The sequence below is a fragment of the Oncorhynchus keta genome, unplaced genomic scaffold (assembly GCF_023373465.1).
Source record: "Oncorhynchus keta strain PuntledgeMale-10-30-2019 unplaced genomic scaffold, Oket_V2 Un_scaffold_14703_pilon_pilon, whole genome shotgun sequence".
Lineage (NCBI taxonomy): Eukaryota > Metazoa > Chordata > Actinopteri > Salmoniformes > Salmonidae > Oncorhynchus > Oncorhynchus keta.
Genome location: NW_026290792.1, coordinates 29,868 through 53,487, shown reverse-complemented (window position 1 = coordinate 53,487; position 23,620 = coordinate 29,868). Strand labels below are relative to the sequence as shown.

The 23,620-nt window shown below is 42.5% G+C and overlaps 2 protein-coding genes across 2 annotated transcripts in view; one reads left to right on the top strand and one right to left on the bottom strand.

The window, feature by feature from the left end:
• The window catches only part of LOC118383740 (troponin T, fast skeletal muscle-like), a 39,582-nt gene extending 28,202 nt beyond the window's left edge, over positions 1-11,380 (top strand). The window contains exons 10-14 of the mRNA XM_052513984.1: positions 1,037-1,150; positions 2,217-2,329; positions 2,553-2,643; positions 5,544-5,584; positions 10,990-11,380. Of these exons, the coding sequence (XP_052369944.1) occupies positions 1,037-1,150; positions 2,217-2,329; positions 2,553-2,643; positions 5,544-5,584; positions 10,990-11,026 (396 nt within the window). The 3' untranslated portion in view covers positions 11,027-11,380. The remainder of the gene's footprint in view (positions 1-1,036; positions 1,151-2,216; positions 2,330-2,552; positions 2,644-5,543; positions 5,585-10,989) is intronic.
• A 1,807-nt stretch (positions 11,381-13,187) lies between these two features.
• Positions 13,188-15,274, bottom strand: LOC127927506 (myoblast determination protein 1 homolog 1). The gene is made up of 3 exons (XM_052513982.1): positions 14,537-15,274; positions 14,329-14,407; positions 13,188-14,023 (listed from the first exon to the last, which is right to left on the bottom strand). Exons 1-3 carry the CDS (start codon positions 15,050-15,052, stop codon positions 13,788-13,790), a joined length of 831 nt encoding a protein of 276 aa, XP_052369942.1. The 5' UTR covers positions 15,053-15,274; the 3' UTR covers positions 13,188-13,787.
• Positions 15,275-23,620: the final 8,346 nt, after the last annotated feature.

Below are 23,620 nucleotides of genomic sequence, written 5' to 3'. Positions count from 1 at the left end.
TTAACGTGGGTGTTGTGGTTACTTAACGTGGGTGTTGTTGTTACTTAACGTGGGTGTTGTGGTTGCTTAACGTGGGTGTTGTGGTTGCTTAACGTGGGTGTTGTGGTTACTTAACGTGGGTGTTGTGGTTGCTTAACGTGGGTGTTGTGGTTACTTAACGTGGGTGTTGTGGTTGCTTAACGTGGGTGTTGTGGTTGCTTAACGTGGGTGTTGTGGTTACTTAACGTGGGTGTTGTGTTGCTTAACGTGGGTGTTGTGGTTGCTTAACGTGGGTGTTGTGGTTACTTAACGTGGGTGTTGTGTTGCTTAACGTGGGTGTTGTGGTTGCTTAACGTGGGTGTTGTGGTTGCTTAACGTGGGTGTTGTGGTTGCTTAACGTGGGTGTTGTGTTGCTTAACGTGGGTGTTGTGGTTACTTAACGTGGGTGTTGTGGTTGCTTAACGTGGGTGTTGTGGTTACTTAACGTGGGTGTTGTGGTTGCTTAACGTGGGTGTTGTGGTTGCTTAACGTGGGTGTTGTGGTTACTTAACGTGGGTGTTGTGGTTACTTAACGTGGGTGTTGTGGTTGCTTAACGTGGGTGTTGTGGTTGCTTAACGTGGGTGTTGTGTGTTACTTAACGTGGGTGTTGTGGTTGCTTAACGTGGGTGTTGTGGTTACTTAACGTGGGTGTTGTGGTTACTTAACGTGGGTGTTGTGGTTGCTTAACGTGGGTGTTGTTGTTACTTAACGTGGGTGTTGTGGTTACTTAACGTGGGTGTTGTTGTTACTTAACGTGGGTGTTGTGGTTACTTAACGTGGGTGTTGTGGTTGCTTAACGTGGCTGTTGTGGTTACTTAACGTGGGTGTTGTGGTTACTTAACGTGGGTGTTGTGGTTGCTTAACGTGGGTGTTGTGGTTACTTAACGTGGGTGTTGTGGTTGCTTAACGTGGGTGTTGTGGTTACTTAACGTGGGTGTTGTGGTTAACGTGGGTGTTGTGGTTGTTTAACGTGGGTGTTGTGGTTACTTAACGTGGGTGTTGTGGTTGCTTGTACAGGAGGAGAGGCTGAAGAAGGAGGAGATGGATCAAAGGAGAAAGGCTGATGATGACGCTAAGAAGAAGTCGGCTCTGACCAACATGGGCTCCAGCTATAGCAGCTCACTGCAGAAGGTCAGGTGACCTCCACACACACGCTAAACACAAATCCAGGGCCTCTCAAAATGCTCCTCGTTTCCTACTTATTATTTTATTTAACAAGTCAGTTAATTAAGAGCAAATTGTTATTTACAATGATGGCCCACCCAGGCCAAACCATAACCCAGATGACACTGGAGCCTATTGTGCTCCACCCTATGGGACTTCCAATCACGGCCAGTTCTGAAACAGCCTGGAATTGAACCAGGGTCTGTAGTGATGGCTGCGATGCAGTGCCTTAGACCGCTGCGCCATTCGGGAGTGCACTACCTTGTTCCCTACATATAGAGTGTACCACCTCGTTCCCTACATATAGAGTGTACTACCTCGTTCCCTACATATAGAGTGTACTTCTTTGGAAAACATAGACCTATCTTCATCACAGCCAACCTGGTCTTCTGGAAACACCTTTTAAGGTGTAATTAGTGGATGCTTCAGTCCTAGTTGGTTCCATGAAACGACACGCATCACATAACAACGTAACATGATTGGAGGATAATGAGAGAGAGACGTCACATGATTGGAGGATAATGAGAGAGAGACGTCACATGATTGGAGGATAATGAGAGAGAGACGTCACATGATTGGAGGATACTGAGAGAGAGACGTCACATGATTGATGTTACAGATTGTTTGTCATTAAGAACTGTAGCTCTGAAGCTCTTGTTCAACACAGACCTAGACGAAATCTGAAATGGCCCCACCCTTATTTCCCATTGCCTGACGACTCATCCTGAATTGAATTACGTTGTTCTATCGATCGCCCCATTCACCTGTCTGAACCTGCCGTCCTAGAAGTCGTTTGTGCTGATGTCAAAAATGACGCGATTCATTTATCCGTGTAGGCCAGCTCTGTCCCAATCCATCGGTTTCTGGGACCAATCAGAACGGGTCAGAATGTGTTTGCTTACTCAAAGAGATCCAGAAGAAACATTAGTGGCCGTGGCGTTGGGCCTGAGTGATGTGGATGGGCAGCTAGGCTATATTCCCTATGTGTGTGTGTGTCTCTGAACCTGTTGCCGTTGCTCTGTCACCTCCCCAGGCCGACACTAAGAGAGGAGGTAAGAAGCAGACTGAGAGAGAGAAGAAGAAGAAGATCCTAGCGGAGCGACGCAAACCTCTCAACATCGACCATCTGAACGAGGACAAGCTAAAGTAAGATGTTAGTTTCGGTGGGAGCGTGGATATGTTTGTTTCTGTGTTAGTCAAAAGAGGCAGAGTCCTGAACCTGAGCCCTTTGACATAGTTGTAGAGGAACTAGAATATTCCTTGTAGACATCTCTAGACTATGACAATACTTCCTTTCGCTGTTGTCATTGTCAGATCACAGAAATGTGCAGTTTTTGAGCCAACCTCCTGAATGTGTTGTTCTTTGCAGGGACAAGGCCAAGGATCTATGGGAGTGGATGCACCTACTGGAATCTGAGAAGTATGAACACATTGAGAAACTCAAGAGGCAGAAGTATGAGGTGAGTGATTTTATACATTTACATTTTTAATGTCCTTCTTCCATAGAGATAATATGCAACATGACCGTTATTATACATTAGGGTTGAAGTCAATTCACTTTTCAATTAAGTATTTTTTTAATACAATAAAAAAGTATATATACAGTGCCTTGCGAAAGTATTCGGCCTCCTTGCAAAACAGAAAAAATGTCAGTCTCTCGATGTGCAAAACTGATAGAGACATACCCCAAGCGACTTACAGCTGTAATCGCAGCAAAAGGTGGCGCTACAAAGTATTAACTTAAGGGGGCTGAATAATTTTGCACGCCCAATTTTTCAGTTTTTGATTTGTTAAAAAGTTTGAAATATCTAATAAATGTTGTTCCACTTCATGATTGTGTCCCACATGTTGTTGATTCTTCACAAAAAATACAGTTTTATATCTTTATGTTTGAAGCCTGAAATGTGGCAAAAGGTCGCAGGGGGCCGAATACTTTCGCAAGGCACTGTATATATATATATATTTTTTTTTTAGATTTATTTTCTCTCCACATAATTTGAAGGGGCAATCTGTAGTAGATACATAAACTATGTGGCTAAAAGTATGTGGACACCTGCTCGTCCAACATCTCATTCCAAAATCATGGGCATTGATATGGAGTTGGTCCCCTCCCTTTGCTGCTATAACAGCCTCCACTCTGCTGGGAAGGCTTTCCACTAGATGTTGGAACATTGCTGCTATAACAGCCTTCACTCTGCTGGGAAGGCTTTCCAGTAGATGTTGGAACATTGCTGCTATAACAGCCTTCACTCTGCTGGGAAGGCTTTCCACTAGATGTTGGAACATTGCTGCTATAACAGCCTTCACTCTGCTGGGAAGGCTTTCCACTAGATGTTGGAACATTGCTGCTATAACAGCCTTCACTCTGCTGGGAAGGCTTTCCACTAGATGTTGGAACATTGCTGCTATAACAGCCTCTGCTCTGCTGGGAAGGCTTTCCACTAGATGTTGGAACATTGCTGCTATAACAGCCTTCACTCTGCTGGGAAGGCTTTCCACTAGATGTTGGAACATTGCTGCTATAACAGCCTTCACTCTGCTGGGAAGGCTTTCCACTAGATGTTGGAACATTGCTGCTATAACAGCCTTCACTCTGCTGGGAAGGCTTTCCACTAGATGTTGGAACATTGCTGCTATAACAGCCTCCACTCTGCTGGGAAGGCTTTCCACTAGATGTTGGAACATTGCTGCTATAACAGCCTCTGCTCTGCTGGGAAGGCTTTCCACTAGATGTTGGAACATTGCTGCTATAACAGCCTTCACTCTGCTGGGAAGGCTTTCCACTAGATGTTGGAACATTGCTGCTATAACAGCCTTCACTCTGCTGGGAAGGCTTTCCACTAGATGTTGGAACATTGCTGCTATAACAGCCTCTGCTCTCCTGGGAAGGCTTTCCAGTAGATGTTGGAACATTGCTGCTATAACAGCCTCTGCTCTCCTGGGAAGGCTTTCCAGTAGATGTTGGAACATTGCTGCTATAACAGCCTCTTGCTCTGCTGGGAAGGCTTTCCACTAGATGTTGGAACATTGCTGCTTTAACAGCTTCCACTCTGCTGGGAAGGCTTTCCACTAGATATTGTAACATTGCTGCTATAACAGCCTCTTGCTCTGCTGGGAAGGCTTTCCACTAGATGTTGGAACATTGCTGCTATAACAGCCTCTTGCTCTGCTGGGAAGGCTTTCCACTAGATGTTGGAACATTGCTGCTTTAACAGCCTCTTCCTCTGCTGGGAAGGCTTTCCACTAGATGTTGGAACATTGCTGCTATAACAGCCTCTTCCTCTGCTGGGAAGGCTTTCCACTAGATGTTGGAACATTGCTGCTATAACAGCCTCTTCCTCTGCTGGGAAGGCTTTCCACTAGATGTTGGAACATTGCTGCTATAACAGCCTCTTGCTCTGCTGGGAAGGCTTTCCACTAGATGTTGGAACATTGCTGCTTTAACAGCTTCCACTCTCCTGGGAAGGCTTTCCACTAGATATTGTAACATTGCTGCTATAACAGCCTCTTGCTCTGCTGGGAAGGCTTTCCACTAGATGTTGGAACATTGCTGCTATAACAGCTTCCACTCTGCTGGGAAGGCTTTCCACTAGATGTTGGAACATTGCTGCTATAACAGCCTCTACTCTCCTGGGAAGGCTTTCCACTAGATGTTGGAACATTGCTGCTATAACAGCCTCCACTCTTCTGGGAAGGCTTTCCACTAGATGTTGGAACATTGCTGCTATAACAGCCTCCACTCTTCTGGGAAGGCTTTCCACTAAATGTTGGAACATTGCTGCGGGGACTTGCGGGTTAACTGCCTTGTTCATGAGAAGAACGACAGATTTTTACCTTGTCAGCTCTGGGATTTGATCTTGCAACCTTTCGGTTACTGGTCCAACACTTTAATTGGGGAGGAAATGGTGGTAATTGCTGGAGTAGGATGGTTGGATTGGAATCAAATACATTAAACACACGTGTTTGATGCCATTTGATTCGCTCCTTTCCGGTCAGTATTAGTGTGAGCCGACCTCCCCTCCTGTGATTTAATGACATCAGATCAACTACAAACCCTTGTGAAGATATTGACTGTGCCGATCCAGACACTAGTCCACTAGTGCTGTAGTGGGTATGTGTGTCTTTGAGAGTAGTCTTGGTTTCCCACCTCAGCCCAACAGGTCGTTCCAACAGGACTGCTGCTGTCTCTTTAAAGGTCATGGGTCAAATGTAACTGGCAACCTAATATAATAATAATATAATAATATATGATTTAGCCCAGAAATCATGGGTCAAATGTGGTCCCGGAATCGCCCTACCCTGGCAACCTCCCCAACTGCTGCTTCTGATTGGTTTAAACACGCTCCTGTGTTGTTTTCAGGTCATCTCTCTCAGAAATCGTATTGATGAGCTTCAGAAACAGTAAGTACTGCTGCCTCCCACTCCCTCAGAATTCCTTCCTCTCCCAGTCATTGTCTGCCTCCCTGTTGGAACCCTATTCCCGAATATAGTGCACTAATTTTGACCAGGGGCCATAGGGTTCTGATGAAAAGTAGTGCACTATATAGTGAATAGGGTGCCATTTTGGGACCAAAACCCACTCCTCAGAGACAGACAGTATGATAATCTGATCTGATGCATGTCCTAATAACAAAAGGCATAACACTTTAATTCTGGTCAGAGGTAGTTATTTTTATTACCTTGGCAAGTCAGTTAAGAACAAATTCTTATTTTCAATGACAGCCTAGGAACTGCCTGGTTAACTGCCTGTTCAGGGTCACCTCGGGGATTTGAACTTGCAACCTTCCGGTTACTACCTGCTGGTTACTAGCCCAATGCTCTAACCACTGGTTACTAGTCCAACACTCTAACCACTAGGCTACCTGCTGGTTACTAGCCCAACACTCTAACCACTAGGCTACCTGCTGGTTACTAGTCCAACGCTCTAACCACTAGGCTACCTGCTGGTTACTAGTCCAACAGTCTAACCACTAGGCTACCTGCTGGTTACTAGTCCAACACTCTAACCACTAGGCTACCTGCTGGTTACTAGTCCAACACTCTAACCACTAGGTTACCTGCTGGTTACTAGTCCAACACTCTAACCACTAGGCTACCTGCTGGTTACTAGTCCAACACTCTAACCACTAGGCTACCTGCTGGTTACTGGTCCAACGCTCTAACCACTAGGCTACCTGCTGGTTACTAGTCCAACACTCTAACCACTAGGCTACCTGCTGGTTACTAGTCCAACACTCTAACCACTAGGCTACCTGCTGGTTACTAGTCCAACACTCTAACCACTAGGCTACCTGCTGGTTACTAGTCCAACACTCTAACCACTAGGTTACCTGCTGGTTACTAGCCCAACACTCTAACCACTAGGCTACCTGCTGGTTACTAGTCCAACACTCTAACCACTAGGCTACCTGCTGGTTACTAGTCCAACACTCTAACCACTAGGCTACCCTGCCGCCCCGTATAACGAGAGCTTGACAAAGAGTTATGTTGGTCAACATTATACGGCTCATTTCTGCAACACTAAGGCACGACCGTTGTACTAAGAAGCACACAAAATGTCCCTGGAACAGGTTTACAAGGCGGACATTTTGTTTTTGCAAAAAAATGGTAGGCGATTGCAAAACACTGAAGTGTCGTGCGTAGTAAAAACATTCAAATGATTCCATCGCTGAACCCCTGAAACACCATCCACCTTACGAGACCAGCCAATAATGAGTGACTTGTCTCGACCGTACCACAGGAGAGGTTTTCAACAACATTTCTCTACGGTCGATTCCATCAAATGATGATCATCATCGTGTGATACAACAGTGAGAAGTACTGTAACGTCCACATCAGGAACCCTAGTTCTATACAGTATGGCTCTGTGTTGTTGTCCATGTACTGTAAGGGCTGCTTCAGAGGCAAAGGAAGTGAGGTCAATGCTATAATATGTCAATAGGAAGTGAGGTCAACGCTATAATATGTCAATAGGAAGTGAGTCTCAACGCCATAATATGTCAATAGGAAGTGAGGTCAATGCTATAATATGTCAATAGGAAGTGAGGTCAACGCTATAATATGTCAATAGGAAGTGAGGTCAACGCTATAATATGTCAATAGGAAGTGAGTCTCAACACCATAATATGTCAATAGGAAGTGAGTCTCAACACTATAATATGTCAATAGGAAGTGAGTCTCAACACTATAATATGTCAATAGGAAGTGAGTCTCAACACTATAATATGTCAATAGGAAGTGAGTCTCAACACCATAATATGTCAATAGGAAGTGAGTCTCAACACTATAATATGTCAATAGGAAGTGAGTCTCAACACCATAATATGTCAATAGGAAGTGAGTCTCAACACTATAATATGTCAATAGGAAGTGAGTCTCAACACTATAATATGTCAATAGGAAATGAGTCTCAACGCCATAATATGTCAATAGGAAGTGAGTCTCAATGCCATAATATGTCAACAGGAAGTGAGTCTCAACACTATAATATGTCAATAGGAAGTGAGTCTCAACACTATAATATGTCAATAGGAAGTGAGTCTCAACACTATAATATGTCAATAGGAAGTGAGTCTCAACACCATAATATGTCAATAGGAAGTGAGTCTCAACACTATAATATGTCAATAGGAAGTGAGTCTCAACACTATAATATGTCAATAGGAAGTGAGTCTCAACACTATAATATGTCAATAGGAAGTGAGTCTCAACACTATAATATGTCAATAGGAAGTGAGTCTCAACACTATAATATGTCAATAGGATAACACCATAATATGTCAATAGGAAGTGAGTCTCAACACCATAATATGTCAATAGGAAGTGAGTCTCAACACTATAATATGTCAATAGGAAGTGATTCTCAACACTATAATATGTCAATAGGAAGTGAGGCTCAACACTATAATATGTCAATAGGAAGTGAGTCTCAATGCTATAATATGTCAACAGGAAGTGAGTCTCAACACCATAATATGGCAACAGGAAGTGAGTCTCAACACCATAATATGTCAACAGGAAGTGAGTCTCAACACCATAATATGTCAATAGGAAATGAGTCTCAACGCCATAATATGTCAATAGGAAGTGAGTCTCAACACTATAATATGTCAACAGGAAGTGAGTCTCAACACCATAATATGTCAACAGGAAGTACTTTAACCACACCATCCTCAGCTACTGGATGTACTCGTGAAGTGTTGAACATTTCACCACTTGCTCTTTAATTGGTCCAAGTATTCTTCAAGATTGATCAAAAGGGAACAAATTGCTCTTAACATTGGCCTACCAAACATTGTAGCCCACATTCATTTATTGTCTTAATGTCTTTGCTATCTGTCTGTCTGAGTCTGTGTGGATAAGTCTGTCTGTCTGAGTCTGGGTGGATAAGTCTGTCTGTCTGAGTCTGGGTGGATGAGTCTTTCTGTCTGAGTCTGGGTGGATGAGTCTGTCTGTCTGAGTCTGGGTGGATGAGTCTTTCTGTCTGAGTCTGGGTGGATGAGTCTTTCTGTCTGAGTCTGGGTGGATGAGTCTGTTCTGTCTGAGTCTGGGTGGATGAGTCTTTCTGTCTGAGTCTGGGTGGATGAGTCTTTCTGTCTGAGTCTGTGTGGATGAGTCTGTCTGTCTGAGTCTGGGTGGATGAGTCTTTCTGTCTGAGTCTGGGTGGATGAGTCTTTCTGTCTGAGTCTGGGTGGATGAGTCTTTCTGTCTGAGTCTGGGTGGATGAGTCTTTCTGTCTGAGTCTGGGTGGATGAGTCTTTCTGTCTGAGTCTGGGTGGATGAGTCTTTCTTTCTGTCTGAGTCTGGGTGGATGAGTCTTTCTGTCTGAGTCTGGGTGGATGAGTCGTTCTGTCTGAGTCTGGGTGGATGAGTCTTTCTGTCTGAGTCTGGGTGGATGAGTCACATGTGGAGAACTTTCATTCTTCAAGGATGACAAATAATATACTTATCGTATTACTGTATATGGTTCTCTCCCTGAGCTGGTTTGTCTTGATGGGACACTTTAAATATCTATAGTTTGCCATCTGATATAACAGAGGTAAGTATTGCATTAGCTTGACATTGTATTGCAGCATGGTCAGTCAACTACATCTAAATGTGTGAGTGTGACTAAAACTAGCTAACACTGGTCAAAATGACATCCTACTGTGTTTTACAATAACAAACTGAACATGACATCTACTGTGTTTTACAATAGCAAACTGAACACAACATCTACTGTGTTTTACAATATTATACTGAACACAACATCTACTGTGTTTTACAATAGCAAACTGAACACGACATCTACTGTGTTTTACAATAACAAACTGAACATGACATCTACTGTGTTTTACAATAGTATACTGAACATGACATCTACTGTGTTTTACAATAGCAAACTGAACACGACATCTACTGTGTTTTACAATAACAAACTGAACAGGACATCTACTGGGTTTTACAATAACAAACTGAACACAACATCTACTGTGTTTTACAATAACAAACTGAACATGACATCTACTGTGTTTTACAATAACAAACTGAACACGACATCTACTGTGTTTTACAATATTATACTGAACACAACATCTACTGTGTTTTACATTAGTATACTGAACAGGACATCTACTGGGTTTTACAATATTATACTGAACACAACATCTACTGTGTTTTACAATAACAAACTGAACAGGACATCTACTGGGTTTTACAATATTATACTGAACACGACATCTACTGTGTTTTACAATAGCAAACTGAACACGACATATACTGTGTTTTACAATAGCAAACTGAACATGACATCGACTGTGTTTTACAATAGTATACTGAACAGGACATCTACTGGGTTTTACAATAACAAACTGAACACGACATCTACTGGGTTTTACAATAGCAAACTGAACACGACATCTACTGTGTTTTACAATAGCAAACTGAACACGACATCTACTGTGTTTTACAATAGCAAACTGAACATGACATCTACTGTGTTTTACAATAACAAACTGAACAGGACATCTACTGGGTTTTACAATAGCAAACTGAACAGGACATCTACTGTGTTTTACAATAACAAACTGAACAGGACATCTACTGGGTTTTACAATATTATACTGAACACAACATCTACTGTGTTTTACAATAGCAAACTGAACACGACATATACTGTGTTTTACAATATTATACTGAACACAACATCTACTGTGTTTTACATTAGTATACTGAACAGGACATCTACTGGGTTTTACAATAACAAACTGAACATGACATCTACTGGGTTTTACAATAGTATACTGAACACGATATCTACTGGGTTTTACAATAGCATACTGAACACGACATCTACTGTGTTTTACAATAGCAAACTGAACACGACATCTACTGTGTTTTACAATATCATACTGAACAGGACATCTACTGGGTTTTACAATAGCAAACTGAACATAACACTGTTTCTGGGATAGCTTAAAGATAGTCCAACATTTTGAACAAATAATCAAATCAAACAACTTTTTTTCCCCCTTGTATGATAGGCTTCTTTTAAAATACGATTTACTCTCACGGTAGTAATAACGTTGTAAAAATAGTGCCTCCTGACCTCAGAATTAATGTTGGGCCCATAGACTATTCTGGATATTGTAATTTACACGTGGTATTGTTATCCTAAACATGTACATAAATCATACATTATAACTATGGTTCATCAATGGGACTATGTCATTGGCTGCTGTTTAAAGCCGATGCTTGACACTAGAGGGCATTACCTACATAACAGAACAGGACCCCTGACGTGTGTTTGCACTGTTGACGCATTGCAGCAGCAAGAAGGGAGCCGCAGCCCGCCGCAGAAAGTAAACTGCGCCGCCCTCAGAGGCCTCAGCACCGGCGTGCGTCCGCCATGCTGCCCACTTCTGTACCGGCAGGGACAACTGCCTATGCCCGCAATAGCCATCCAGACCCCGGCTAGACCCACGTCATGGAACCGACAAAATACACTGGATGTCCTACAGTCTGCTTTCGTATTATGTGAATTATGTTGTCACAGTCGCATTCTTCTCATGTCCTGACCTCTCACAGCGGACTGTTGTTAGGTTCTCATGTCCTGTCCTCTCACAGCGGACTGTTGTTAGGTTCTCATGTCCTGTCCTCTCACGCCAGACTGTTAGGTTCTCATCGTATTTTTTTTGTAAATAAAAAAGAGTGACGCTTCGTGTGTGTGTGTTGCTGTTGTGTGTTAACTGTTTTCTCAGCACAATAAAACACATTTTATTTACTTTAACATCGCGCAATATAGTTTGGCTGGGCCTACTCTTGTGAGGCGACAGTAGCCTAACTCTGGTGGGTTTACAAGTCTTCCATAATTTCAAATAATACATGTTTTTTCTAGAATCCAGATATCCAAAATCAATATGTAGCCTATTGATCATTTCTCTATGAGAATTTGTAAGATCCCTCACTGTAGGCTATCTGTAAAATCATAAACGTAGATTTAATTACACCGGAAATGGTAAAAATACGAATGTTTTTTTTTTTAAGTAGGTTTATTCGATAGACCTAACAGCGAAACATGTCAAAGAGAAAATACACGTTAGCTAAATGTCATCATTGATTCCATAAAAACGAATACAATGTTTTTGAATCTATCCAACTTCTGAAAATCCCCCATAATGTGATAGCTTTCGTTTAATGTTACATTTAAATCATTTAGCAGAAGCTCATTTCGGAGTTTGAATGTCGGAGTTTGAACCAGCTGTCTTTCAGTTACTGGCCCAACGCTCTTAACCCTCCTGTTGTGTTCGTTTCATGTTAATTCATTCTGTGTTTCCGGTCCAAAATAACCGCCCCATTATAGCTGATTATAAATCCATAATAATAGATATATTATCACCTAATGTTGTGTTAGATCTTTTTTATCAACTTAAGTTCTTGTGAACATTACAAGTTTTTGAACTTCTATTTGCTATTAATGGCCTGTAGGCTTCATTGACCTGAACTCATACAACTCGTTTGTGAGTAAAACAAGCATAATGTAGGATTATTTAGACTATAACAAATACTCAGATGAAATATATTGTGCTATTTATCACAGACTAATATGTGTCAAAGTTTAACCAGGACTCTCTCCTCCTCACCAGTGCCATGATCAGCGATATGATCAAGAGCCTCAAATACAGTATAGCGTTTGGTCATTGTGCTGCCACAGAATGAATTGTGAGCAAGGCCTCAAAAAGGCTTTATATAACAGAGAAAAGTTCTATATATTATTGAAACAATGTTGCGATTGTTTGTGAGAATGCCAACAGGTGTGGTTCCGTGGAGTAAAGATTCTATTGGAGAAAGGTTCCCGTGGGGGTTGCCATGGAAGCCAAGAAGGGGAGTGAGGTGTGTGTGTGTGTGTGTGTGCGTGTGTGTGTGTGTGTGTGTGTGTGTGTGTGTGTGTGTGTGTGTGTGTGTGTGTGTGTGTGTGTGTGTGTGTGTGTGTGTGTGTGTGTGTGTGTGTGTGTTCAAACACACATGCACGTGGGGGTCTGGGAGAGGAAGTGTGTCCATCTGATGAATGGACATGTGCCTGAACTCAGTTTAATACACTAATTGTAGTCTCACCCATTCATCTCTAATGAACGGTCATTTTTGACCGGGAACACCACAGGTGTACAAAAGTTAAATAAAACACCCAAAACGTTGTGAAAATCATCCACATGTATTTTGTGTGTTCAGATGCCCTGTGAGGACAAAGTCCTGGAACCTTATGACAATCAGATGAAATTAACTACATTTTTCCGGGAGAAAACTTGTGTATTGGTCCAATCCTGTTGCTGATCAATGCGTTGTTTTTTCGTGAACAATATTACTGATAATGTGGTGTTCAAATACCGTTATTTCGGTATCAGAAGGATGGAGCGTATAATTACGAGGTTGAATCAATCATTTTATAAATAATACGCCTAATATCACGTGCACAGTGGTATGTAATTTCGAAAATCAGTTAATGAAAAAATAATGATAGAAAATGCAATCTCTATATAAATATATATTTATTAAAATGTAATTCACTCCGTTCTTGATATTATAAATATAAAGTTAAAAATCTAACACAACAATCCAAGAGCAACATTAAATATGATTACAAACACTTCCTGTGTGTTGTTTTTTTTTTTTTTGCAAAGCAGCTCTTATTTACACATATACAAAATGGTCCTCACTTTCCGGATTCATTTATCTCCGGCGTTTCCGCCTTGCCAACTGGAAATGTTCATATTACAGATAATCAATTGAATTAAATTATGTCGATCACAAATAGAATGGTATCCGTTTATATGAATTCAGACTTGTACTATCTTAGAATAGCATAGGCTTACTAAAGTATAAATACATTCACACACATACATTCACACACACACACACACACACACATTATCCAATGTAGACCAAGGGTTCTTTAAGAAATTGGACACCCGTCATTTTTTTATGTCTTTCAAAGCCGGTATCGGATCTTCTTTGGTGTGTAGCCTTGTAGCAACCTTAGGCAAGTCTTTGGCATTTTCTCTCCCCATAAGGAATAAGTTGTGTTTTGAAGAATGTACAATTACTGTATGCAGAGTCCACCGACCCGACTTCACAACACCTGGTAGATGGTGTTTGGGTCATGTAAGGCGGGGACGCAGTTGATCGGGGACGGGATGGGGGCTCCGTTCTCACTCGCTATGGAACCATCCCCGGGAGAACAGGGGCTGCTACCCTCGGAACCGTCCTGAACAGCGGGACAGGCAGAGGTATCCGTGGTGATGCGCTCCACGATGTTTGACAGGCAGTCCAAACTGGAAATAACAGAGTTCTTCTTGTGTCTGGAATCTGGAAATAAAATATGAGAATTAATTTTTGACGTTTTTATTACAAGTAGCGGGTTTTACTATTAGTTTGAAAATTATGACAATCAAATCTAATCAAATGAAGTCAGATAAAGAGACCACATCATAGCAAAACGAAAATGTTGTTTATTCATAATTCAATAGTTTTATATACTGGGTCAAATATACTCAACATTGACCGTGTGGTTGTGTTCCATTTCAGACTCCGGAATTATGACAAATTGGTCATCGTAACCTGTAGCTCTGACGCTGTTTATGAGTGTTGATTACTTGGAAAAAAACACTTACCATTTGGTGCTTCGTTGAAGTAGGTGCTATCATACTTGTTTCTCCGTCTTGGTGGACAAGACTGGCCATTGAAATCCATCTAAAAGAGAGCAATGATATCGATAAGTAAACTGAAAACAGCTAATGTTTGTGTCAACCAAACACTCGTATATGATCAAAAATATTCATGCGTAATTCTTGCGTAATTCTTGACAGTTCAGTTTCTCACCATTCCGTCTGAGCAGTTGGAGCGGGGACTGGACGCATCCGAGTCCCCGCTGTAGTGATCCATCACCGGGTAATAGTTGCCCTCCTGTCCGGCCCCACGAAGCAGGCCTTGGAGAGACTCAATATAGCTGATGGCATTCCGCAGGATATCCACTTTGGGCAGCCTCTGGTTTGGGTTAGTAGACGTACATCTCTTCAGTGTCTCGAATGCATCGTTCACCTTGCTCAGTCGCCTTCTTTCCCGCATGGTAGCTGCTTTCCTGCGATCAGCATTGGTGGTCTTCCTCTTACAGGCTTTGCAGGCCCACAGGAGGCACCTGCCAGCCTGGTGGTGCCCACTCGGTGCCCGGATGTGCTCGTCCTCTTTGTGATGGTGGTCGTCCGGCTTGAGGAGACCCACATGAACGAGTCTCGGGTCCAGGTCCTCAAAGAAATGCATGTCGCTGGTGTTGAAGCAAGGGTCGTCGTAGAAGTCATCTGGAGAGGTTATAGGGAAAGGAATATCCGGCAACTCCATGGTGACTCTTCTGTTCTGTTCTGCCAAAATCCCAAGAGATTAGGCGGAGATCACTTCAGCTGTCTTCTATTTACTAATATTTGTAGTGCGCACGTTTTCATCCAACACTCCGAATAAACGTGTTCCACGGTAAAGCGCAGCGACACTGTAAAGGGGCGCAGTGTAGTTTTAGCAGCTGAAGTCTGAGGTTGCCCTTGGCGGCGTGATCGTAACCAGGACTCTGGGCTGCATATAAAGAGGCCTGATGCTCCAGTGGGCGTGTCTTTACCCGGACTGTTATCTGAGATGACCAATGAGCGAAGGCCTGAAGGGAGTGTCAGGAGATTCACCATGCCTGTCCGAAAGTTCAAGAAAACTGTTTGTTAAAACATTGGAACAATTTAAAATCAACGTGTATATTTATTCTGTTATGCTTTCTGATATGAATATAGTTATTATGTGCAAGACATTATGAAATAGTCATGTTTTGCTGTTGTTGAATGAAGTAGCCTAGTTGATAAATGTTGAACGAAGCCTAATCATTGTGAAATAGTGTACAGGTCATATGTGATCGAGGTGGTCAAAACCACATGAATTTAATGAAGCAGTTTGAATGTAAGCATATTTTCCCGTTTTGAACATTACTTAAAAACACACCAGATGCGCTTTCATGTATCTTTCCTTAAACCTGATCATTTCTATTCCTTTGCATTTTTCTTTGTGTGGATTCCCGTTACACACAAGACACTAAAGTTATTTTCCATTAATCATTGCTATTCCCTTTCGTTTACAGGACAGCTACTTTTATGGTTTCACTTTGAATTTAACACAGGGATTGACTCATCACTGTTTGAATGGGAGTGGCACGATGTTCCGTTAGTCAATCAGTCAGTTCCAACAACAGACGGACGGGTTTAGATCGCAGTGAAGAGACGACCCCATGGAAAAGGGCAGGCTCAGGCCAAAACATAACCACAACCAACCACAACCACAAACTCACTCACTGATATAGTTCAATAACCAATTGATAAAGTGAGATCACATATATTTTGGAGCAGAGCGTTTAACGTGTTTTTCTCTCATCACACTGTATTGCATGTCAGGACCACACATTGGTGGCCCATGAAGTCACTACTGTAAATGAGCAAATCATTGTTTTATTTGATACATTTATTCGATTTTCGCGATTTTGTACTGCACTATTAATTATCATGATATTAACGTAAATGTGTTATTGCAAACGAAAAGGATGTCTATTATTTGCGAATTGGTTACAATTAGATGCAAATGGAGTCTATATAAATGTGCTTAATTCGGGCGGGAAACGAAGTTTTTGACAGTAAACATTTTTCAACAAATCGAAATTTCATTCTCCAAATATAGTTCACAGACTAGTTCCATCTGGAGGAAATGAACTGCTGCAGGAAGACAGATCTGTCATTTGTCCTGTCTGTCCACTCCCCTGTTGAGTGTCAAAGGGTCAATTAGTCCTTTGATCTGGTGATGAGGGGCACAGCGGCTCCACTGGTTGGCCACTTCACTATCCTATCCCAAGTGACCACTCACTTCTCTAGGGTTGGCTAACCAATCGGCCTGCAGGGATATTCTAGACATAGAGACGTCACAACGCTCCATGCTGTATATTTGTTCTGTATAAAGGCTATTGCAGCCTCATTGTATGTAAACCAGCTCGTCACAAATAAAACATTAAAAAATAAATCATTATGGTTGACAAATGAATGAAAGGGAGATCAGTTATCAGACTGTCTATATCCATGGTTCTCTGATCAGTTATCAGACTGTCTATCTCCATGGTTCTCTGATCAGTTATCAGACTGTCTATCTCCATGGTTCTCTGATCAGTTATCAGACTGTCTATCTCCATGGTTCTCTGATCAGTTATCAGACTGTCTATCTCCATGGTTCTCTGATCAGTTATCAGACTGTCTATATCCATGGTTCTCTGATCAGTTATCAGACTGTCTATCTCCATGGTTCTCTGATCAGTTATCAGACTGTCTATCTCCATGGTTCTCTGATCAGTTATCAGACTGTCTATCTCCATGGTTCTCTGATCAGTTATCAGACTGTCTATCTCCATGGTTCTCTGATCAGTTATCAGACTGTCTATCTCCATGGTTCTCTGATCAGTTATCAGACTGTCTATCTCCATGGTTCTCTGATCAGTTATCAGACTGTCTATCTCCATGGTTCTCTGATCAGTTATCAGACTGTCTATCTCCATGGTTCTCTGATCAGTTATCAGACTGTCTATCTCCATGGTTCTCTGATCTCCATGGTTCTCTGATCAGTTACTGTCTATCTCCATGGTTCTCTGATCAGTTATCAGACTGTCTATCTCCATGGTTCTCTGATCAGTTATCAGACTGTCTATCTCCATGGTTCTCTCCATGGTTCTCTGATCAGTTATCAGACTGTCTATCTCCATGGTTCTCTGATCAGTTATCAGACTGTCTATCTCCATGGTTCTCTGATCAGTTATCAGACTGTCTATCTCCATGGTTCTCTGATCAGTTATCAGACTGTCTATCTCCATGGTTCTCTGATCAGTTATCAGACTGTCTATCTCCATGGTTCTCTGATCAGTTATCAGACTGTCTATCTCCATGGTTCTCTGATCAGTTATCAGACTGTCTATCTCCATGGTTCTCTGATCAGTTATCAGACTGTCTATCTCCATGGTTCTCTGATCAGTTATCAGACTGTCTATCTCCATGGTTCTCTGATCAGTTATCAGACTGTCTATCTCCATGGTTCTCTGATCAGTTATCAGACTGTCTATCTCCATGGTTCTCTGATCAGTTATCAGACTGTTCTCCATGGTTCTCTGATCAGTTATCAGACTGTCTATCTCCATGGTTCTCTGATCAGTTATCAGACTGTCTATCTCCATGGTTCTCTGATCAGTTATCAGACTGTCTATCTCCATGGTTCTCTGATCAGTTATCTGTCTATCTCCATGGTTCTCTGATCAGTTATCAGACTGTCTATCTCCATGGTTCTCTGATCAGTTATCAGACTGTCTATCTCCATGGTTCTCTGATCAGTTATCAGACTGTCTATCTCCATGGTTCTCTGATCAGTTATCAGACTGTCTATCTCCATGGTTCTCTGATCAGTTATCAGACTGTCTATCTCCATGGTTCTCTGATCAGTTATCAGACTGTCTATCTCCATGGTTCTCTGATCAGTTATCAGACTGTCTATCTCCATGGTTCTCTGATCAGTTATCAGACTGTCTATCCATCCATGGTTCTCTGATCAGTTATCAGACTGTCTATCTCCATGGTTCTCTGATCAGTTATCAGACTGTCTATCTCCATCCATGATCTTATCAGTGTCTATCTCCATGGTTCTCTGATCAGTTATCAGACTGTCTATCTCCATGGTTCTCTGATCAGTTATCAGACTGTCTATCTCCATGGTTCTCTGATCAGTTATCAGACTGTCTATCTCCATGGTTCTCTGATCAGTTATCAGACTGTCTATCTCCATGGTTCTCTGATGGTTCTCTGATCAGTTATCAGACTGTCTATCTCCATGGTTCTCTGATCAGTTATCAGACTGTCTATCTCCATGGTTCTCTGATCAGTTATCAGACTGTCTATCTCCATGATCAGTTATCAGACTGTCTATCTCCATGGTTCTCTGATCAGTTATCAGACTGTCTATCTCCATGGTTCTGTCTGGTTCTCTGATCAGTTATCAGACTGTCTATCTCCATGGTTCTCTGATCAGTTATCAGACTGTCTATCTCCATGGTTCTCTGATCAGTTATCAGATCTCCAGTTATCAGTTACAGACTGTCTATCTCCATGGTTCTCTGATCAGTTATCAGACTGTCTATCTCCATGGTTCTCTGATCAGTTATCAGACTGTCTATCTCCATGGTTCTCTGATCAGTTATCAGACTGTCTATCTCCATGGTTCTCTGATCAGTTATCAGACTGTCTATCTCCATGGTTCTCTGATCAGTTATCAGACTGTCTATCTCCATGGTTCTCTGATCAGTTATCAGACTGTCTATATCCATGGTTCTCTGATCAGTTATCAGACTGTCTATCTCCATGGTTCTCTGATCAGTTATCAGACTGTCTATCTCCATGGTTCTCTGATCAGTTATCAGACTGTCTATCTCCATGGTTCTCTGATCAGTTATCAGACTGTCTATCTCCATGGTTCTCTGATCAGTTATCAGATTGTATCTCTCCATGGTTCTCTGAATGATAGTCCATCTGGTTGTGTTATTACTGTCTTGGCCATCTCATTTTACCCAGCATGCACTATGCTAGTCCAGGAACACAGCTGTAATACACACCGTGGCTGGCATTAAGGCTGTGTGTGTGTGTGTTTATTTTTGTGTGTTTTATTTCTTCACTTCTACCAATCTCAACACTTCTGACCCTTGTTTCATGTGTGTGTATGGGTGAGAAAAAAAATGTGTTTGCAAATACCTTGTCCAGGCTGAGTGTCTGAACTGTAGGCACTGTGTTAAATATAGAGGCCAGTGAAAGCCAAGACAAATGCCCTTTTACTTGAGGTTGATATTATGCTGGCTTCAGTCCATCCTTGGAATGGATTCAAATGAACGAACCAGCATGAGTTGTGTTAAGTAACAGAGGAACCAACTGACTGGACACATATACCACTCTGGACTTTTATAGACGATTAAAATACAAACATGGAAATGCTGATTGTTGTCGTATCTTCTTTTTCCTACTGCTATTTTACACCTGTTACTGGCAGAGGTAAAACCAAACCTAATCAACTGTGTTCTCCAGTTATGTTATAGTTAATCACATAAGACTGACCTTACTGGTTGATTGCCAAATAAATGCACCAAATGATCCTGAACCAACAGATGCCTTAGAGATCATGTCATCAATCGCTGTCCTATTATTTTCAACTCTCTATAACACATGTTGCTCTTTTAATGTCAGGTTTCTTAGAAAATCTAGTATCTCAGAATTCCCAGTCATTTTTAGTGTTCCATCATAATGAATCAAGCAGGAAATGTTCCAGGATCTGGGAACATGGTGGTTTATCTCCTCACTTCTCCTCTCCTCTCCTCTCTCTCTCTTCTCTCCTCTCCTCTCTCTCCTCTCCTCTCCTCTCCTCTCCTCTCCTCTCCTCTCTCTCCTCTCCCTTCTCTCCTCTCTTCTCTCGCCTCTCCTCTCCTCTCCTCTCCTCTCCCTCTCCTCTCCCTCTCCTCTCCTCTCCTCTCCTCTCCTCTCCTCTCTCCTCTCCTCTCATTTCCTCTCCTCTCCCTCTCCTCTCCTCTCCTCTCTCTCCTCCTCTCCTCTCCTCTCCTCTCCTCTCCTCTCCTCTCCTCTTCTCTTCTCTCCTCTTCTCTTCTCTTCTCTTCTCTTCTCTTCTCTCTCTTCTCTTCTCCTCTCCTCTCCTCTCCTCTCCTCTCCTATCCACTCCCACTCCTCTCCTCTCCTCTCCTCTCCTCTCCTCTCCACTCCTCTTCTCTCCTCTCCTCTCCTCTCCTGTCCTCTCCTGTCCTAAACTCCCTCTCCATTCCTTCTATTCTCTCTCTCCTCTCCTGTCCTCTCCTCTCCTCTCACCTCCTGGGGATATTCCCTCTCATTTCCTCTCCCTCTCCTCTTATCTCCTGTAACACTCTCCTAGACTCCTCTCCTCTCCTCTCCTCTCCTCTTCTATTCTGCACAGTGAATCTCTTAGTAACTCAATAGGATGTTTTCTCTTTAAATTCTCTTCTCTTCTCTTCTCTTCTCTTCTCTTCTCTTCTCTTCTCTTCTCTTCTCTTCTCTTCTCTTCTCTTCTCTTCTCTTCTCTTCTCTTCTCTTCTCTTCTCCTCTCTCTCTCCTCTCTATCCTCTCCACTCCACTCCAACTGTAGTCTCCTCTCCTCTCTCTCTCCAACAGTGTCTCTTCTCTCCACTCCAACTGTAGTAATCTCCTCTCCTTCTCTCCACTCCTCTGCTGCTCTCCTCTCCTCTCCCTCTCCTCTCCCTCTCCTCTCCTCTCCTCTCCTCTTTCTCTTCTCTTCTCTTTTCTTCTCTCAACTCCTAATCCTGGTCCTTCCTCTCCTCTCCTAATCCTATCCTTATCCTATCCTCTCCTCTCCAACAGTCCCTCTCCTCTCCTCTCCTCCAACAGTGTGGTCTCCTCTCCTCTCCTCTCCTGTCCTAATCTGGTGTCCTCTCCTCTCCAATGCTGGTGTTCTCTCCAACAGTGTGGTAATGCTGGTGTTTCTGTCTCCAACTGTAGTAATCCTCTGTCTCTCTCCTCTCCTCCTCTCCTCTCCTCTCCTCTCCTCTGCTCTCCTCTCCACAGTCCTCTCCATGCTGGTGTTTCTCTCCAACTCCTCACCACCTTCACCACTCACTGACAGTAAATACACAAGATGTGAGAGTGGTGTTTCTATGAGTGTCAGAATGTGCATAAACACCCTTCTCCATTCCTTACTCGTATGTGTGTGTGCTGTGTGTTTCACCTCCTGGGGATATTGATGATGAAATGATAGTGATTCAGTGGTATTAGATGATCATAACCCTCTTATAGACTGGTGTAACACTGTTATAGGCAGTCACAGGCCTCTGCAGTCGTCACATGCCTTTTCCTTTACCTTCCACTAAGTAGTCAACGGACTGCACAGTGAATCCACGCGGTACATATAGACTCTCTCTGTGGCGATTGGTAGTAACTCAATAGGGTTTCGTTTTCATGAGGGCAGTGAAACGTTTATATGGATATCTGACATCAAGATTAACACCAAGTCATTCACTCCTCTGTGCCCACTAGAAAAACAAGACAGGGATCAAATCAAAATAAAGTTGATTGGTTGTAATGCTTTAGCAGATGTTATCTATCTCAACAGTGTAGTAATGCTGGTGTTTCTATCTCCAACAGTGTAGTAATGCTGGTGTTTCTATCTCCAACAGTGTAGTAATGCTGGTGTTTCTGTCTCCAACAGTGTAGTAATGCTGGTGTTTCTGTCTCCAACAGTGCAGTAATGTTGGTGTTTCTAGCTCCAACAGTGCAGTAATGCTGGTGTTTCTATCTCCAACAGTGTAGTAATGTTGGTGTTTCTAGCTCCAACAGTGCAGTAATGTTGGTGTTTCTAGCTCCAACAGTGTGGTAATGCTGGTGTTTCTATCTCCAACAGTGCAGTAATGTTGGTGTTTCTAGCTCCAACAGTGTGGTAATGCTGGTGTTTCTGTCTCCAACAGTGTAGTAATGCTGGTGTTTCTGTCTCCAACAGTGCAGTAATGTTGGTGTTTCTAGCTCCAACAGTGCAGTAATGCTGGGTGTTTCTATCTCCAACAGTGTAGTAATGTTGGTGTTTCTAGCTCCAACAGTGCAGTAATGTTGGTGTTTCTAGCTCCAACAGTGTGGTAATGCTGGTGTTTCTATCTCCAACAGTGCAGTAATGCTGGTGTTTCTAGCTCCAACAGTGTGGTAATGCTGGTGTTTCTGTCTCCAACAGTGTAGTAATGCTGGTGTTTCTGTCTCCAACAGTGCAGTAATGCTGGTGTTTCTAGCTCCAACAGTGCAGTAATGCTGGTGTTTCTATCTCCAACAGTGTAGTAATGTTGGTGTTTCTAGCTCCAACAGTGCAGTAATGTTGGTGTTTCTAGCTCCAACAGTGTGGTAATGCTGGTGTTTCTATCTCCAACAGTGCAGTAATGCTGGTGTTTCTGTCTCCAACAGTGCAGTAATGCTGGTGTTTCTAGCTCCAACAGTGTGGTAATGCTGGTGTTTCTATCTCCAACAGTGTGGTAATGCTGGTGTTTCTGTCTCCAACAGTGCAGTAATGTTGGTGTTTCTAGCTCCAACAGTGTGGTAATGCTGGTTGTTTCTATCTCCAACAGTGTAGTAATGCTGGTGTTTCTGTCTCCAACAGTGCAGTAATGTTGGTGTTTCTAGCTCCAACAGTGTGGTAATGCTGGTGTTTCTATCTCCAACAGTGTAGTAATGCTGGTGTTTCTGTCTCCAACAGTGCAGTAATGTTGGTGTTTCTAGCTCCAACAGTGTAGTAATGCTGGTGTTTCTGTCTCCAACAGTGTAGTAATGCTGGTGTTTCTATCTCCAACAGTGTAGTAATGCTGGTGTTTCTACCTCCAACAGTGTAGTAATGCTGGTGTTTATGTCTCCAACAGTACGGTAATGCTGGTGTTTCTGTCTCCAACAGTGTAGTAATGCTGGTGTTTCTGTCTCCAACAGTGTAGTAATGCTGGTGTTTCTAGCTCCAACAGTATGGTAATGCTGGTGTTTCTGTCTCCAACAGTGTAGTAATGCTGGTGTTTCTGTCTCCAACAGTGTAGTAATGCTGGTGTTTCTGTCTCCAACAGTGTAGTAATGCTGGTGTTTCTAGCTCCAACAGTGTAGTAATGCTGGTGTTTCTATCTCCAACAGTGCAGTAATGCTGGTGTTTCTGTCTCCAACAGTGTAGTAATGCTGGTGTTTCTATCTCCAACAGTGTAGTAATGCTGGTGTTTCTAGCTCCAACAGTGTAGTAATGCTGGTGTTTCTAGCTCCAACAGTGTAGTAATGCTGGTGTTTCTGTCTCCAACAGTGTAGTAATGCTGGTGTTTCTGTC